The sequence below is a fragment of the Labrus bergylta genome, chromosome 5 (assembly GCF_963930695.1).
Source record: "Labrus bergylta chromosome 5, fLabBer1.1, whole genome shotgun sequence".
In the NCBI taxonomy this organism is placed as follows: Eukaryota; Metazoa; Chordata; class Actinopteri; order Labriformes; family Labridae; genus Labrus; species Labrus bergylta.
Window position 1 is genome coordinate 7,930,283 of NC_089199.1, and position 18,221 is coordinate 7,948,503.

The 18,221-nt window shown below is 39.7% G+C and overlaps 1 protein-coding gene across 2 annotated transcripts; it reads right to left on the minus strand.

The window, feature by feature from the left end:
- Nucleotides 1-89: 89 nt before the first annotated feature.
- On the minus strand, nt 90-15,315 carry cttnbp2nla (CTTNBP2 N-terminal like a). Of its 2 annotated transcripts, none has more exons than XM_065954663.1 (7): nt 15,191-15,315; nt 11,356-11,460; nt 4,404-4,565; nt 3,388-3,495; nt 3,025-3,213; nt 2,754-2,924; nt 90-1,901 (listed from the first exon to the last, which is right to left on the minus strand). In XM_065954663.1, exons 1-7 carry the CDS (start codon nt 15,227-15,229, stop codon nt 972-974), a joined length of 1,704 nt encoding a protein of 567 aa, XP_065810735.1. In that variant the 5' UTR covers nt 15,230-15,315; the 3' UTR covers nt 90-971. The 2 variants fall into 2 exon arrangements, with proteins under 2 accessions (XP_065810735.1, XP_020507301.2); XM_020651645.3 differs by having other exon boundaries at nt 4,332-4,565.
- Nucleotides 15,316-18,221: the final 2,906 nt, after the last annotated feature.

An 18,221-nucleotide genomic window follows, 5' to 3' on the forward strand; every position in this document is an offset into this window, starting at 1 on the left:
AATGATTCTGTTTGTATTTATATCCACACATCGTCCTACTAGCAACATATATTTCTGTCCTGATTTAAATAAAGACATGAAAACATGACAACCTTTTGGATTCATTTATTAAATCTGTCTCTCCCCAGAATATACATTACTGGATCTGATAAAAAATAGAGATCAACAACACAACAGTCGAGTTACATTATGAAGCCATGGTTGATATAAAATGCATTTTAGGTTTTTCCTATAGATGACAAAAGTTTAGCATTAGAATTACTGATTTTTAAAACAAGGTATTACACGATGGATCCTGCTTGAAATCTGAGCCTATCGGATTAACATCACCACTGTGCAACATTAAGATTATTCATACTCTGTCTGGATTGGATATCTGTTGTGTAAAACTTTCATACTTTAAAAAAATAGAAAATTAAAATGAACTATACATTTGTATAAAAAAAAAACTACATTTGAGTGCACACAAACATTGGTCTAAGGACTGCTTGTTAAGCTGGTCTGAAGATGTATTTACAGAAAAAGGTTTACAATTCTTACTATTGAATTAAATGGCAAGACAAATACTCAAAACAGAGTAAAGGGGGAAAGAACAATTCTTCAGCGAAAGAAATGATTGGTGTTTGGAAATATGACACTATTAAATGGTTAAATATACTGAAACAGTATGGTATGCCTTGAATACAGTATTGGCACATTTATAACTATCCTTTGTATTTGCTCATAAGTACCAGCCCATTCACTATATAAAATACATGTAGCACCTTATCGCGTATTTGTTTTAAATCTAATAAATACAGTTATAACAGTGTTTAAAGGGCCCTTTGTAAAAAAAAAAAAAAGAAAAATGCATACTGATATAAAACCAGTCATGTACATAACATCTCAGTCATTATAATGAGAGATTGATTAAACACCATGTAACAAGCAGAGCAGCAGCTGACTGATTTATTTATGAATAAGATGATCGTTTAATTAGAAGACACCACCATGTCCAGTTCTTTGACTCCCTCCTGGCTGGACGTTAGGCCACAGCTGCCTGAGAGGGGACTGTCTGAGAAATGGCTGTTTGACCTGGGCACTGTGGCGGGGGAGGGAGGGGCTTGTGCCAGTCCGGGCTTCTTAGGTGGGATGGGTGGAGGGATACCCCTGTCTGCCCGTGCGATGGTGGGAGATCTGATCCCCTGTGGGAGCACTCCTGCCGCTCTTCCAATGATAGGAGACAAGGGTGCTGCCAGGTTTCGGTAGTCCGTACCGAAGGGTGAGTTGTTGGGCGCTGCCAGTTTCGGTGCGACGCTCTGCTGGGCTGTGGTGAAGCGGGACAGGACCTGAGTGACTGTGCTCCGCGCCATCTGCTTCACTGGGCTGGGCTCTGGGGAGGGGCTGCTCGACACAGCCGGGGTGTCCTTTGGAGAGAGGGGGGGCTGCGTGGCCTGTGGCTGGGATTCGGGGTCAATGGTGCCCTGGAACTTATGGCGGGCAGCGTGGAAGCGCTGGTTGATCCCGGCCTGGTATGGAGACTGGTAGCCTGCAGGGCTCGGGCTGCCTTGTGGGCATTTAGCAAGAACAGGAGAAGCACAAGGTGAAGACGGAGGGAGGGTGGAGAGTGATGTATGGGTCTGGTTTTCACTTTCATTCTGTAAACAGATCTTCTCTGAGGTGGTGTCTGGACTCTGGTTCTCGTTTGTCTCTATCAGACAGTGGTGACCGTTGGTGACTTTTTGATGCACAGGTTGTGGGTTCCCGTCTTCCTCAAAGTCCTCAACCTTAATAGTGTCTTGCTTCCTCAGAGGAACTTTTTTTGCCCACTCCTTTTTTTCTGCCTCCTCTGGAGCTGGAACTACGTCCGTTACATTTCTTATAATGTTCGAATCATCAAACTTCCTTTTCAGCTCCTCTACCTGAGAGCAAAAGGAAGAAAAAATATAAATGCCAGAGTGAAAAAATGGCTCCACAATGCAAACTCATTTTAAACCGTGTCCAGGTTGTGGCTGCATTATATTTGAAAGACCCTGTAATTTGCTTTAACAGTGTTTGTCATGTACAGATATACAATTATATATAATATTTTGCATTTGTTTGTTCTTGCTGTTGTTTATGTTCTTCTATGTTTGGTTTAGTTTGCTTTGTTCGTGTTTTTGCTGTTTGTCAAAGCACTTTGTAAACTTGTGTTTTTAAAAGGTGCTATATAAATAAAGTTATTATTATTATTATTATTATAATAATAAATAACCATTTCCATAATTTTGTTACCTTAGAAAGAGAACTGCAATGTTACAGGATCCTTTTAAATGGACGAGTGTGTTTCAATTATATACAATCTACCATTTCCACTGACATTCAATTGATGATATTTCTGCGAAAAGATAAACAAGACTTGCAACAAGGCAGAGTTGGGGAAACTTTCAAGCTACAAGTTTTCAACTTGCATTTACGATCTACCAACATATGTGAGTTCTGATTGCCCCCATGGACCATGACTTAAAAAAAAGCTGCTATCTTGAACTGCCTTTGACTCACACTACAATGGTTGTGCCCTCCCAGTGCAGCCCAAAAAAAAAAACAGAACTTAGACACAGGGGAATCAAGCACAAAGACAAGCTGCTGCTAAAGGCTGGCCTCAAGCATCAAAGCGACATTATCCGTGACAGTATCGATGCGCTTCTTTACAGGCAGGTGTTAAACAAACTCTGCATTCCCAGCTGTAAATCAACTGACAATATATCATGCGGCCCTAGTTCAAGGCTTCACACCTGTTGCTGAAGCTGACAACAGTGAGCCTCTTCTTTCTTCAAACGTGAGCGAAGCTGCTCCCTCTCTGTGTCGAACTCAGCCAGCTGCTCCTCCACCCTCGCCTCCATCCTCAGGGCTCTCCTCCTCTCCTCCTCCAGCTCCATTCTCAGGGCCTGACAAGCCTCTTTCTCCTGCAGCAAAAAAAGCCAGTGTGTAAAGAATAACCACTGGGATACAATTGTAGCAACAAAAGGAAATGAATCGCCAGACTTGGATTGAAGAAGTCACTACCTTGTCATGTTTGCGGCTCAGCTCAGTCAGCCGGTGACCCTCCTCCAGAGCTCTGGCACTCGCCCACTTGCACTCTTTGGCCAAGGCGCAGGATAGCTGTTTGTGCTGAGCCCGTTCTTCTTCCAGCTGGTCAGTGATCCGCCGCTGTTCTTTCTCCAGCCGCCTAACCTGGCTCCGCTCAAAGTCCAGCTGCAAAGAAACGGTCCAGAAAAAAAAAAGTGTAAGAGGAAGTAAACTTTTTTATTTTTCTTCAGACTGTCAAAGCTGTTGACACCTTTTATTTCAGAGCTTCAAAACTCCTATTTGATTGATCCAAAAGTATTTGTGCAAACAAATCAAAACCACTATTAAAGTCAAGGGTACCTGTTGTTGTAAGCGCTCCCTCTCCTTCTCAAGGATGTAGGTGACATCATCTCCCTCTGCTGTGTCCTCAGCGTGCCTCCTCCTCTCCTCCTCCAGGTCTGCAATAACCTGAAGTTAACACAGCGGGGAGACACAGAGTCAGCAATAAAACCTTCTCACATGAGTTTGTTTTCTGCCTGATAACAGAGTCCATAATTGTTGTTTTGAAGTGATATGATTACAACTCACAAAAAGTGCCGATTGCAGTAAAGTTTACCAAAGACGTGTTTGGCTAATCTAAACTGATATCATATTCAGTCCCACCTGCAGTGGAAAGTATAGTCTTCACTCTGTTGTTATACAACGCCTTTAATGATGGAGCACTCTGCAGTGGTAATGAGTGTAATTCAACACCACAACAACTCTTTGGATATTGGAATGTTTTTGTTTTCAAATATACTTCTGGTCCCTGATGGATTTCACGTCAAACTAATGTGATATTAATTAGGAATCAAAGGAACTTCAGGATCTCACAGATTGGACTTGATGTCCTAATGTGTACAATTAGGAGATACTGGCCGGTCACACACTAATCTTCAACTCACACGAAACTATAGAAAAGCTTGAAATGTAATATCAGTGTGCAAGTATTTGTTTTTTTCTTTGATTGTGTTTGCTACCCTGAAGTACTTCTAGTGCCTCTTTACCCTGAGGACAATGCTGTTTTCAATTTCTTACTCTGCTTTTTTAAGTAAAGGGTTTCAATGTATGATCATGAAATCAAACTAGTTTTGTGCATTTGTTATATATTTTAAATTTAAGAAATAAATTCTCATTGTACTTTACTGGCCGCCTCCTCTCATAAAAACAAAACATACAGCATAACGTCTTTCTTATTTCAACCACTTCCTTTAAATCGGCCATTTTCTGCCTCCTATAATGAAAAAGCACAAATGCACACCCACCCTTCTGTGCCTGCTCTCTGCTGCAGCCAGCTGGGCTAGCATCTTCTCCTGCATCCTCCTGCAGTGACTCACCACCAGTTTGAGTACTACTAGAGGGTTGGAGGTGGGGGATGAAGAGCCTGTGTCCTTGGTCTGACCCCCGACAGCCTCGGTGTCTCTCTGCAGAGCCAGGAAGGGGTCGCTCAGGTTGTACCTGCTGTATCGCTCCTGGATGTACAGCTCTTTATGCTGGGCCTGAGGAGGGACAGAGAGAGGTCAACAGATTGATTAAAATACTTTGTGATTGTTTATATACAAACACATATTACATACATGAGAAAAAGATCAACTATACAATGCAGTGCCATAGAAGCTGCTTTCACTCTGCTTTTACCAATAACTAAGGAGTCTGAATTTGACAGGGAATGTCAAATTAAACATAAGTGTTTCATGCTTTGTTGAACTACAAGTCATATCCATCTTATGTTGTGGAGCAAAAGCATTTACCATTGTTTAGGACTCACTGCTTTTATTGGCAGTATTGATTTCCCAAATGCAAATTTAAGCGTGCAAACAATCTGAACTTAAATGACGAAGAGGGCAAATATAACACTTGCTAACATAAAATATTTTGCAATCCCTATAGTAGTCAGCAGTTGGAATTCAGGCTCCTCTGCTCCTACATGCATTTCTTCCTAATTTGGACATTGACTCATATGGAACAAAGAGCTGCAGACAAAAGGGGAAGACAGGGAGAGGAATAACAAAAATAGAAAAAAGACGCCAAAGAACTACCAAGAGGAAGAAGCAACAGATGGTGTATGTCTGTCTATCTTTAGCAGGACAGCTGCTCTGGAATGAGCCTTGGCCAAGACATACCTGCTTTCTGTTTAACTCATGACAAAAGGAGGGACAAGAGCTGCCAGACATTTCAGGTTGAGCAGATGCCTTTTGGACATGCCGTGAAAAAGGGATGAAGTGTATGTGTACGTGTGTGTGAGAGAGAGGAGAGGAGCTAAGCAGAGCTGGCAGTATGTTTTCGTAAGGGTTTCAACAAAAGAGGATCAACAGATTAGAGAGAACAGTATCCTCTCCTGCAGGGTGACGACAGGGTTCCTGATGACTGATACCCAGATTACTTAAGAAGTTTAAAGGGTAGTTAAGAGTTTAAATGTGCCTGCAGAGAAATATTTAGCACATGCAACCTTTTGTAACAGAGCGTTGAACTGCTGACTATGTGTGTGGGTGTAACGCAGGTGAACCTTGGCTCCCTCCAGACTGCACTACATCAAACTGTGACATCTTTAACCAGGAATGCTTCTCTCTTCCAACACTGACTCTGATGCCTCAGTTCAGGGAATCAGCCAATACAAAGTACTGATCTGGTACTATAACTTCATATCTACTTTTAAAATCTTAAACCCTGTAGTGTTGACGTTTTCATAAGAATACCTTTATCTAAAGTTACACAAGGCCAAGGATCACTATGGTATTAAAAACTCAGGTAACCTGAATGAATGCATTCTACTGATACAAGAAAAACGAAGAAACTGATTTAATATGGATTAGAATTTTTGCGATACTGATACTGGTATCTATATTTGCCCATGCTGATTTAAAGACCATTACATTTTTAAATAACGGAAAATGACGGCCATTTTTATTGCCACCAACACGTATATGTTGCAATTTGTGACATGCATTTCTCTGCAGACAAACAATGTCAAAATGACATGAAGGAACATTTTATACAAACACAAACTGCTAACAGGTTGCAATTACGCCAAGATCCAACGCATTGCATTGGCAACAGCATAAAATTGGTGTCCAAGTACAGTATGTGAGCATGAGAGGCAGGAGCGTCGTATGCACAAAAGCTCAGTATGCACGCACACAGATCTGAGCCACCCTGACGTTACACACTGCCACCATATCCCCTCTGTTTCGCCTCTATAATAACCTCTGATAGTGGATCGGGGGCGTAACAACTTCCCCCCCACCAATTCAGCCTCAGTCTGTTACATTTTGCATATTAAACAAATTGGAAGCAGTATTGAGAAAGAAAAAACCCTAAAAACTTAAACCTGTTTTCAATAGCACTTTGACTCTATAAAACGTAAAGGCATTATCAGAGGAAATGTAGATACTCTTCTCGGTAAATAGAGTAAGACAGAATCAAGGAGTATTGATTCATGACTACACCGCAGATCACAGGCTTTGTGATTGTCTTCTCCACAACATTGGCACATCAGACACAAAGACAGGAGGGCAGGACGGTGAGACTGCTGCTGTTATTTGATCCAGTCCGCCGAGGACGCTGTGAAGGCGGATCAAACAGCATAGAGGGGTGAAACCGGAAAACAAGAGGTGCCCAAGAGGATTCAAAAATGCCTCTCAAATGTGATTACACATCACCTCAACAAGTCTGAGTGCTATGAAGAATTTCTTATTAATGTGGCATTCAGTCCATTTTTCATTGTGTTTACAATATGCAAGTTTCACATTAAAAAAACAGCATTTTTCTGTCAACAATCATTTCTGGATGCATATTTTCGATTGCTTTAAATAGTTCAGCTAAACTATCAATGTTTTAAGAAAGTCTCATATTATTTCTAAAATGTAGATTACTACATTTAAAGAGAAATCGTCAAAGATAAATGTGTCGACATACTTGGCCTCCAGCCCTCCCGTCTTCCCGTCAATGACTGTCTGCTCTGATGTGTCAGTGTACAGTCAAAGATGAAATGAGCTTGAATAAGGTTTTCCATTCTTGTAATCTTTGCCTGAGGACATATACTCAGTTTTGTTTTCACCCCTGCAGCACTTGCACTAAGCTCAAAGAGAAAAAAACACCTTCATTTGTAGGCTGTTGCTTATTAAGTTGGAACAAATTTAAAAAAAAAAAAAAAATTTACAACAAAGAGGGTACTTAAAATAGATTTGTGTTAGTTTTTTAAAAAGGGGAGTTCATATAGAGTCTCACAAGATCGCAAAAATTGTAAAATTTTTCAAATTCTTTGGACTCCTATCAAACAAAAGGTTCACTCATATACATAGACTGTCTCTTTTCCAGTTTGCCTTGCAGCCCTTGGCTCTTCCACAACACAAAGAGAGGCTGTGTCCTCCACATCCATCCTCCACTGCTGCACAGCGGGATGAGGAAGTTAAAAGAGGGATTACAGGAAACACATTTCTTACATGACTTAATACTAAGCACCCAAATCTACTTTTCATCACATCATACTGTACATGCACAATACACATCAACATTCAGAGCGTGTCTGCTATGCATCACAGTCTACCTCCATTATTCATGCTTTTGACTGTTGGCTTCACTCATTGGCACCCTGCGCACTTCTGCTCGGGAAGTCGTCTTTGTGCCATGCATGCACTGGGTCAAATCCAGCTTATCTTTTGCTGACACATGCCTGGATTCTTTTAGTCTTGCCATGTTGGCGACAAAATCTGTATCAAACTGTGGGAAGATGGTATTTGAACTTCTTACCCCAGAGTCCTATACATTTCAGAGCCGCTTAGGCAGATTACTAAATACCCTGAAATACTCCTGCATGCAAGGAAAGGGGGATCAGAAGAAATGTATCCGACTCAATCACGTGATAGAGGATAAATGCAATGAATGAATGAAATGAGCAACGTGAACAGCACAATTATCTCTATTTTAGCATTAAATAAATCTGTCAAATGTCCATCAGGAAGCCCCAACAACCATATCATGTGAACCCAACAGTTAATTAAAAGGCTAATTTTTATACTTGACTCCCTTTTCAACTTAAAGTACTGACTGGTATTCCTTTCCAAAAGGGACTACTGGATCACTGAAGGGCTTCTTGTGCCAAATCAGAGCATTGCCAGAGACTCACTTCCTTTTGAAAGCCACAGATTGAGCAGCTGCAGAAGTGAGTCACGAGTGGAAAAATGCAACGGATAGTTAGAATGCCATCGATAGTTCTGCATAATTAAATATAGAAAAGCGTAAGAAAAAAACACATCATTAACCTTACATCCTGTGCTTATTTACATCCTGTGTAAAGCCATTGATACAAACGTTTGATTTAAGAAGAGAGAGAGATAGAGAGAGAGATGCAAAATTATACAAGACAAAACTTGTTTGCAATACTCATGATAAGATAAGAAGAGTCACAAAACCAAAGAAAAGAACGGCTATACTGTTGCCATGGTGATTTGTGGTTGAGCTAAACATTTCTTGCGTGACACTTAGTGTAGTGGTGACACGTCAGTTCAGACCAACAAGAGGAGGACTGAAGCTACTTCTCTAATTACAGTTCACAGAGGTTCTGCTTTCAGGAGTTTGACTGAGGCTAGGAGAAATGATCAGATTAAAACCTGGCATAATAACACTGGACTCCTGTTGCTTTAAATCTTGATTTAATTTTGATATTGAATATTGTTGAGAGGAAATGGTTTAGTTCAGTGGGTAAAGCAGGCCCTTCATGAACAGAGGCTGTAGTCCTTATTGCACTGGTGCCCCACTCTCTTCCTACATTTCCTCTAACTACAGCTGTCCTGTTTGAATAAAGTCATTAGTCAATAGTCAAAGAATTATCTGTTATCTGAAGCATATATATTTGATTACTGACAGCACTGACTCATTTATTAGGTCTCTTCTTGCTCCAGTGAACTCACTGAGACACTCGTACGTATCCTTTCTTGGTTTTCAATTGTCCAAATTGATGCACAAATGTGATTATTGAAGTGGCCTGCCTGAGGAAATCAGGACTGAAATCTTTATTTTTTTAAATCACTTTAAAACTTGTTCTATTGCTTTGTACTGATGTTTTCTATTCTTTTTTTGTTTTCAACACACAGCCCTTTTTTAATTGTAAAGCACTTTGTATCTTAGTTGTGAGAGATGCCACATGCATCTTTTTTTAATTATCACAGTTCTGTGTGCATGCATATGTACTGTTGTAACGAAAGTCTACAGTTGTTTCAGCAAACCTGTTATGAGTTTATGCAGAGCTTTAAGAATGCTTACATGCTTACATTGGCTGCTAACATGCTGATGCAAGCAGTTTTAATGTTTACCACACATTCAGTGTAAACATGCTAACATCGGCTCATTAGCACTACACAGAGTGTAGGTGAGGCTTAACTACTTACAAGAAAGGTTGAATACAATTAAACCATTAGATACATCCTCTAAGCACCATGCTGTTTTCTTAAAGTTCCAAGACAATCCATCCATTTGCCATTTCAACTAAATATTTTATCCAGGGCCAACAGACAAACACTGCGTACCACCACACAATTCAGCTAGTATGTGTTGATTTTACAGATAGCAATCTTGTTTCATGTGAAGGCAGTACCCCAGATTCCACGTCGCCTATTCCTTAACAGAAGATTAGCAGAGAGGTATGAAGTCATGTTTTAGAGATCAGATTTCACTCACTCCCTGTCATTAATTTTATGTATGGTTAATTGAAGCTTTGAAAGAGTTAACACAGCGGCATTGATCCACTCACAGCCCTGAGAGGGTTAACAGTTTGTGGCATGAAAAGAGCACAGCCATATTCCCCTCAAGCTCCAGTTAAGGCTAATGTTTATTTGTTCACTCCTACTCTCGCTCACATTGACTCATTGGGCACTGAGCATGCTGTAAGTCTTCTTGCCTTAGATGGGCAGATCCCAGGAGAGCTGTAGGAATGCCGTCTAGACACAACACATGAACATTCAGCCATAGGCTCTAAGAGGCGGCTGCCCTCTAGGTCACTGGCTGCCTCTCCAGTTTGTTTTTTCAATGATGCATTTTACACCAGGAGAGTGAAAAGCATTCCTAAAGCATTGACACTGTAAAACTCACAGTTTAATAGTAAGAGTAGAGTCTGCAGTGTGCATGAATATTTCAAAGAAGTAGTGGAATCTTGTGCAGAAATGCTTCATTTTTAAGGCAAGGCAAAGTAAAAAAAAGTCTTAAGTTGATGGTCTATTAATGGTGGTTACAATAACTCAGTGTTGCCAAAATAGGTTTACAGCTGTTTTATCAAAAGCCAAACATCCTTCAGGCTATTGAAACAGTCACTGGCAGCTCGAGTATCAGGGCCTGTAGGACACAGCATAGCAAAGGACATCTTGTCGGAAAATAGCTTGAAAATCCTTTAATTGAAAGTCAGCATTAACCCCGCCAAAGTAAGACATCATACGGTAGCGGAACTAGGTCTAACTCTGTGTGTGAGATTGTGTCATCTACTTTGAGGCTATTTCTAATTGAATGTATTTTTAAGTTCACTGGAACAGGTGTACTCATTTAAACTTTTTAAAAGGACTACGGATTAAAGAAGCACTCCATTCTCCAAAAAGTAGTTTAGTGAGAGCAAAGTGAACAGATCCTGAGAAATGATAGTTTGACAGACACATGGCTTTGCCCACACAGAGACGTTTTTCACAGGAAATTACTCGGATCAAATCCAAACTTTCTCTTGCTGATTTTTATCTTGTGGTTTTGTTTCTGGATCTTTATGTACTTAAGGTCCAATAAACCACAACTGAATGTATGACAGATATGACGAAAACATGATGCTGTATATTCATAACAAACATAGTTTATCAGGCATCCATATTGCCCTTGCAGTTTTGCGCAGGTTCACCTCCTATAGGCTTGAAATGTTGCTGTTAAAAGTAGAAATATCGAAAAAGAGACAACTTTTCAAATCAGAAATTTGAGCAGTTTCTGCAGCTTAATCAAAATCTGCTCCCAGTATTTATGTTTACCACAAAAATAAACCAAAGTTGCATATGTTTCTAATGATTGACAAAGACAGATAGCTCTACAATACCTACCACAGAAAGAGGCATGCAGTGTTGTGGCTAGCTGCTGCATACAGACAGCAGTGGTTTGACAGGTTCCTTATCACAATTTGATTAAATGCATCTACATCTTAAAACATAATGATTGGACAGTCACTTTGCAAGCCCAGATGGGTTCAGTTTTCCATTTAAAAAGAAACAGTATTTTCTGAAAGCCTCTTTAAAGTTATACTGATGCTATCAGCTACATTAAATGTACCTTTAGAGCATCGATGACCACGTCCCGGGCCTCCAGCTCTCCCTCCAGGATGCTGAAGAGCATCAGCAACTCTGGCTTGGTCAAGCTGTCCATATTCAGCTTGGACTGTGAGAAAGAAAGATAAACAGGAACACTGGGTTACTAAATTGAATGTAAAATGTTATTTCTTCACATTGATAAACTCTATTCTAAACTTTGATCAGTGTTTTCCCAGTGCGCAATTATATTTCATTACAACTTGAAACAAAGCTCTGCGTTTTCCAATTCCCAAAGACTAGACATCCAGACATACCTCTGATCTATCTGCTCTAACCCACAGATTTAGGAGCTTTATGTGGATATGTGGTTATTACCTTTTGGAGGAGTCATAAAATGTAGTTACTTTTTGTTCTTCTCATGTCTGAAAAGATGCAAGACAGGTTTTTGGAGTGGCATAGTGTAGGTGCACAACTGAAATAGTCAAGATGGGCTGTAAAGTTTAAGATCCTTATCCAAGAAGACTACAACCTTTAAAAAAAAAAAAAATCCATCTGAAACTGCAACAGTGAAACTAAGATATGGGGGTTACGTTTGCCTATCATCAATTATCATTAGTTTGCTTTGTATGATTTGGATAATTTAGCTCAATAAGAGATGGGTATTTATAAGAATTGAGTAAAAAAAGATAAAATGGTTGTATTGTTTCTCCATCTCCATAAAATGAATTAAATTGGTGTTCTTTGTCTGATGCAACACTATTTCACTGAGTTTCTTGACAAACAGGCCAGTAAATATAATTTTATCCTTCTGATAAAACTGACAGATGACACCAAAAACATTCTGACAACACCATTTTCTAAGATAATAAAAGAGACTCATCTTTCAGCATGCAACTGTTCTGACATCTGTGTTCAAACCACACAGTCAGATAGACAGCTTGAAGCGATTAACTTCAATGTTGAAAATGATAATATCCAATGACTTTGTGTTGTATCCCACTGCATGCTCCACTCAGAATGGGGGCTGTGGTGACAGTTGGTTATTTTGTGTTGTGGATGTGATGTGGTCTCTTTGTAGTGTCTCTGCACTCTAATCTCACAGCTGTGTTGGTTCTGCTGACAAGCCCTGCGGTGTCCACACCTCAAACATCCAACCGCACTCAGGCCATGTAAATGTTATGAGGGCCCCCTCTTTGAAATGAGATCAAAGATGTTGATGGTGTAACACCAAGCATCCTTTTCACATGCTAGCCATCATGGTGGACGTGAAGGACACATGTACACTGCACTGGATGACTTCTTAATCACAGAAGTGCACTTTTAGCTTAAATCAAAGAAAAACTATTCCTTCTGATATGTGACTGAAGCGTCTTAAAAATATTGCTGTTTACTGGACTTTGATCCACACCTGAACTATTAAACAGACCCGGGCTCTGTCCCAGGCAATCTGTGGTCAACACAACGTTTCACAGCATGAAGCCTTTGGAGGGGGTTGGAAAAATCTCTGACAGCGCTGGTTGCATAATGAGAGACAGTAGCAACTGGCCTTCCAATATCAGAGCTAGTCGCTGAAAGATTTCCCATGAAACTCCAGAAGAATCAGCTATAGAGGAACCTGGTTATGCCTGGGCAATGACAGTGTGACTAATCTTGATAAATATGTTGCAAATATTTGGAGTATTTGACCATAAGGTGGGATGATTCCAGATGCTAAATCTGTATTTTTAAAAATTGAAAGATCTGTACACGTTAATTTTGTATCATTGTGGCTGTGTTTTAAGTATCCCAGTACGAGGAACAACAAAGTAAAAAAGAAAAATGGTATTGAATGGTAGAGATGAGCCTAGCAGTTCGGTCACACACTCCACAAACAGAGGCTGTAGTCTTGTAGTCTGGAGGGGGTTTCATCTCCGACCCCCCCCCATGTCATTCCCCACCCTCTCCTCATGATTTGCAATTTCATCCTCTGCCTTGTCCTCTGATATAAAAGGCATAAAAGCCAAAGAATATGTTTTAAAAACCCAAGGGGAACAGGTTCAGAGTCCTGTATGAAATAAAATTCTATCCGCTACCTTTTTACTTTGGCCAAAATCTGGCATCTTTGCAGCCTAAACTGCAGTCTAACTGCAGCTGTTTCACAAGATTTCTAACAAGTTGTTTACATGTCAGACAAAGGTCTTGCCTAAAGTTATTGGTGTCTCATAAAAATGTTCCAATAACAGAATTAAAATTGCTTATAATTCTGGCTAAAATCAGGATTGGTATTTGCGAGTATGCTTTACACAGGACATTTACAGTTGGGCCCCTGGAAAAAAAAAAAAAGAGAAGAAAAATCACTTGTGTGCATGTGCCTGACTTTTGAAAATTCAAAGGTTACCATCTAGACCCGACCCTAAAGAGGAATGAGCAGTCACCTAAGTGAACTGCACCTACAGCATAATCCCTACAGCAGCGCCATGCCACAAAGAAGGCACACAGACTGCGAACTAAAACACAGTTGTGCACTCATGGTCTGCGGCTTAACCACAGGGCTAAAATGCTAATTAGACTACAGCATACACACCTCCCTCGGTTTGGGTTTTACAGGCTTGCTTGCTAATTTCATAGGCGGCTGTAATCACTGTGAGAAGAGTGAATGTTTTGTTATGAGAAATGTCTGGCTCAGCAGGGGTTTACATGTGTCATCACACTAGTTTGAATCCTCATCATCTTGATATTATTTCTTCTAATCCCCCTAGTAAGAGTCAGTAATCATGAGGGTATACAAACACCATGGCATAAGCATGGGAAATACAAATATTCCCACACGTTGTCATTGCTCCACTTCCGATGACGAAAGCCTTGTGTCCATAATCCTTTTATCCCTGTTTGTTTTAATCCTGGGCAGCCATGTGCCTGCTCTGCAACACTGTAAACTCATTAAAAACACAGCAGCCTTGACTGCAAACGCAACATTGTGTCAGGCAAAAGAGAAGTTTGTGAGCGTGACTCTTTTATGTGTACAGGGTGAGCGGGAAATGATCATCCGTCACCCAGGTCATATCATATCAGCAAAATCATAAGGACTGTTTATTAGACTAAACTGCACATAAAGAAGATAGAAAAACAACATTTCAGGTTTTTTTTTTTAAATTTATTACATCTTCCCTCACAAACATCCTTAGACTGATATTGCAGGTAAGGGAGCGGAAACCATTTAAAATGTGCATATAAACAAGGTGTCACGGGCTGAGAAAGCTCTTTGGCCTACAAACCTAAACATGAAATAAGGGTCAAGTGAGGGAGAGAACAGACGCAGAGGTCTCCTTGTTGTAATCAGGATGTCTGACCAGAAGCAGCATGTCTAAGATACTAAATTGGATTTGGTTGCCAACCTAATTTTTGTTGTCGGTCACTTACTCACTCAGTCGTGTTGCTGCCCCTGCTGGCTTTAACAGTCTATTTTTCAAACAAAATAAAAAAATGTAGGCTACATGAAAAAACTGAAGTGTGAGGACTTTCAATAAGGCGTCATTTAACATCTGGAGCCTTTGTAGAAACGTTAAATCAGCCGTATTTAAGAAGATCAAAAGGACCGCATTGGACAGAAAAGATGTCACTGTCTCTTTTCTTCTTCTTTAAAATATGTTTAGACGTAGTTTTGTACTAGTGAAACACATTGTCGTGCATTTGAATCCTGAAATGATGAAGATTTAACGGATTTGGCTGGAGACTTAAACACTTTTTTCAGGATAGGCTACCTCGCTTTTCTTCTTAAGAAAAGTGTAAACACGGTTAAAAAAAAAAAAAAAAAACGCACATTAATGTCCGTGACTTCACGACGCCGACATAAAAACGTTTCCTGTTGGTGCTCTTACCTTCATGTGTCCCTCCGAGGTCTTTGAAAACTCCAGCATGAACTTTTTCTTCTGTCAGCAGATTTGTTTCACTTGATTTGCGTCCTGTGTTCCCAACGCAGCGGAACACTGAACGGCCAAGTAGCGGTTCTTAACGACAGCTAACCCAGCCAATAGGTAGGCTGAGCTCAAAGCGCCGACCAATGAGAAAAGAGTTCATGGAAAGAGAGGGGGCGGGATCAGTGATTTCCCACTTCTTGGATTTTGGTTGGATTTCTTTGTTTAGTGTTTCTTGAGTGTCTGCCTCTTCTTCTTGAGTTTCTCACAGTCACGCACGAAGTTTCAGCAAGCTATGGCTTTAAAAAGTAGCCTACATTGTCGGACGAAATGTTGAACGATAGGCCTATGTGCTTGTGTGATAAAATAACATGTTTATTACACTTTTATACGATACCTTAGTAGGCTATAGCCTATTTGTTTTTTTTATCCCACGAGCCTATATTCCTAAAGAGGTTTATTGTTTTGTTTGTAGACCTATCGCAGGGATGTATACAATAACATCTCCTATACCCAGGTGCTGTAGCCTATACTTATACTTTTATGTTCTGCCCTTTTTACGAACACTCCACTTTATTTCAATTGCAAATAACCTATTTACAGGCCTATTTGTCTGACAGTAATAGTTAGCTTAGTTACATGTTAGTTACCAACATAAAAAAAATACCTTCCTCTTCTTTGAGCCAATCAGTAATGCATTATTGGTTCTTAAATTGTATTTGAAATCTGTAACTCTCTCTATATATATCTGTATCTCTATCTGTAGCCGATGTAAAATAGAATATATATAGCCTAAATATATAAATTAACAGGTCATCAAAATAAAAAAATACAATAGTGGCCATTTTTTCCCTCCGAAATGAGCACTTCTCTAAGCTTTTGTACCTTTATATTGATTGTTGCTAATCTTCTCTAGGTTACTGGCCTCTTCTTTGGATGATTAAATGTTGAATTTTTGTTTGTAACAGAGAATTTCTAAATTGAGGTATTAGTTAACGACTTTTAGCCCACAAGATGTCGTGATCAAATAAACTCTCACACCTTCACTAAAGTAATAGCCTACCTAATTCTACCTATGAGGGTTTTTTTTTTTTACCGAGTCATGTTGTTGGGTCTAGAACAATGCTCCACATGTGTTAATTTGATGGACATGTTATTCGCCTTCTAATCTCATGAAGTACAAAGTATCTGAAAAAACACAACTGTAAGTAAGGATTAAAAATTATACTTGAGTATAACGTATAAAGCATCTAAATTAAGGCACTTGTAGTTTCTTTCAAGCACAAGTTAGACATTTGATTCAATTTGCACACACCACATTACTCCAAATATTCAGAAACAAAAAAATAAACAAAAATATCAGATAAAATGAAATAAACTGTAGATATCATGTTACACAAACAACATGTGTCCAGAAGGTCTTGGTCATTTTTATTAGGCAATGTAAAATGCACATGTGTGGGCATGCAGTAAAATGTGTATGTCCAGAAAAAATGAAATCAAAACAATACAAAATAAATAACATGTCACTATATAAACCATCTGTTGGCCGTCTTTGAATAATCCACTCATTTATTTATTATTTTAACTAAAGCATGCCTCACACTGATTCCTGGATTTGTGGGATTACAGTATTATTGACTGCCATCTGGTGGCACAGTCGCTGTACGATCCTGAGAGCCTGGTCTGCAGAGCTGTTAGAGACATCCATGCTTTATAAATGTCAGTGAGTTCACCTGGGAAATCAAATTCTTTGGAGTGTAAACTCGCTCATATCAGCCATCTTCAAACTCTGAAAGCACTGAAAGCTTCACAGGAGGAACTGTTGGAGGTATTAGAATGACATGCTGTGGTTTTCTTTGATTTCAGACTTCCAACAACTCCTGCATCTGATTAGAGACACTCTAAAAGAAATCATAAATTTCACTGTGGGGGTTTGAGTCTCTAGCAGGATACAGCTGTGATGTTGTTTTTGCTGTCAGCTGGGTAAAAAAATAACTCCAGATGCTGTGTGGGAAGAATCAGATGGGGTATTTATTTGTGCTTTAGACCTGAAAATATAGGGTTGTCTAAACTGCAAGCTGTAGCCCTTATTGTAGTACATAATAGCTGCCAGTAGAGGGCAATGCTCACACAACTAAAGGCAAAGTTACAGTATCAACCAAGGAGCAAAGAATATAGGAAATACAAGAGAATACAAGCTTTTACCAATAATAACTATGGAGTAGCATAATGAACAATGCAGCATTTTTATTTTATTTTAGCGGTTGTAGTTCTACTAAAGCACACAAGATAAGTAACAGCAGAATGAATTAAATCTTAATACAGCAAAACAGCAAAACTAAGTGTGCTAAGTGAAGCAGTTAGGTTTAAAGTTATAAGACAGTCCATCATGTGCCAGCTCTAAATTGGCACAGTATGCTCACATGGGCCCCCTATCAATGACTATGCAACATCTTTGAGCCATGTAGTAATTGTGTCCCTCTCTCTCTCTCTCTCTCTCTCTCTCTCTCTCTCTCTCTCTCTCTCTCTCTCTCTGCTATCTTGAGGGTGTACAGAGAGCTGAGGCAGAGGATGGAGGCTCTTGATTGGCCGCTGGTGCAGGGAGCCTCCTCAGCCTTCTGAGCTCTAATAGAGCGGCTCTATTTCAGGCTCTTCAATTAAGCTACTCTGTTCAGCCTGCTGACTGGCTGCTGTGGAAAATCTGTAAATCCTTGGAGTCTTTTGTCCCCTGTCCTTGTCTCCCTTTTTTTCACAAATAATTTACAGTGAAGATGTTTTCATTGAATAAATCCAAATACACACAGTAGATTATTGGTCTAAAGCCGTACAATCTAGAAGGATATTTTCAGAGTTGGACTGTAAAACGTGGGGTTAGTGTTGTTGTGGAATCATCGAAGAAAAAACTTGATTTGGTTTGATAAATTAGTTTTAGAACATTAAAGGTAATTTTTAAGTACGTAGATTATTACCTCAATCTTACTACTTCTTATCT

Coding starts and splice junctions, on each gene's coding strand:
- cttnbp2nla (XM_020651645.3), bottom strand. CDS start 15,229: ATGCTGGAGTTTTCAAAGACCTCGGAGGGACACATGAAG. Junction 2,925..3,024: donor TGAGCCGCAAACATGACAAG/GTAGTGACTTCT, acceptor TTTTTGCTGCAG/GAGAAAGAGGCTTGTCAGGC. Junction 1,902..2,753: donor GTTGTCAGCTTCAGCAACAG/GTGTGAAGCCTT, acceptor TTTTGCTCTCAG/GTAGAGGAGCTGAAAAGGAA.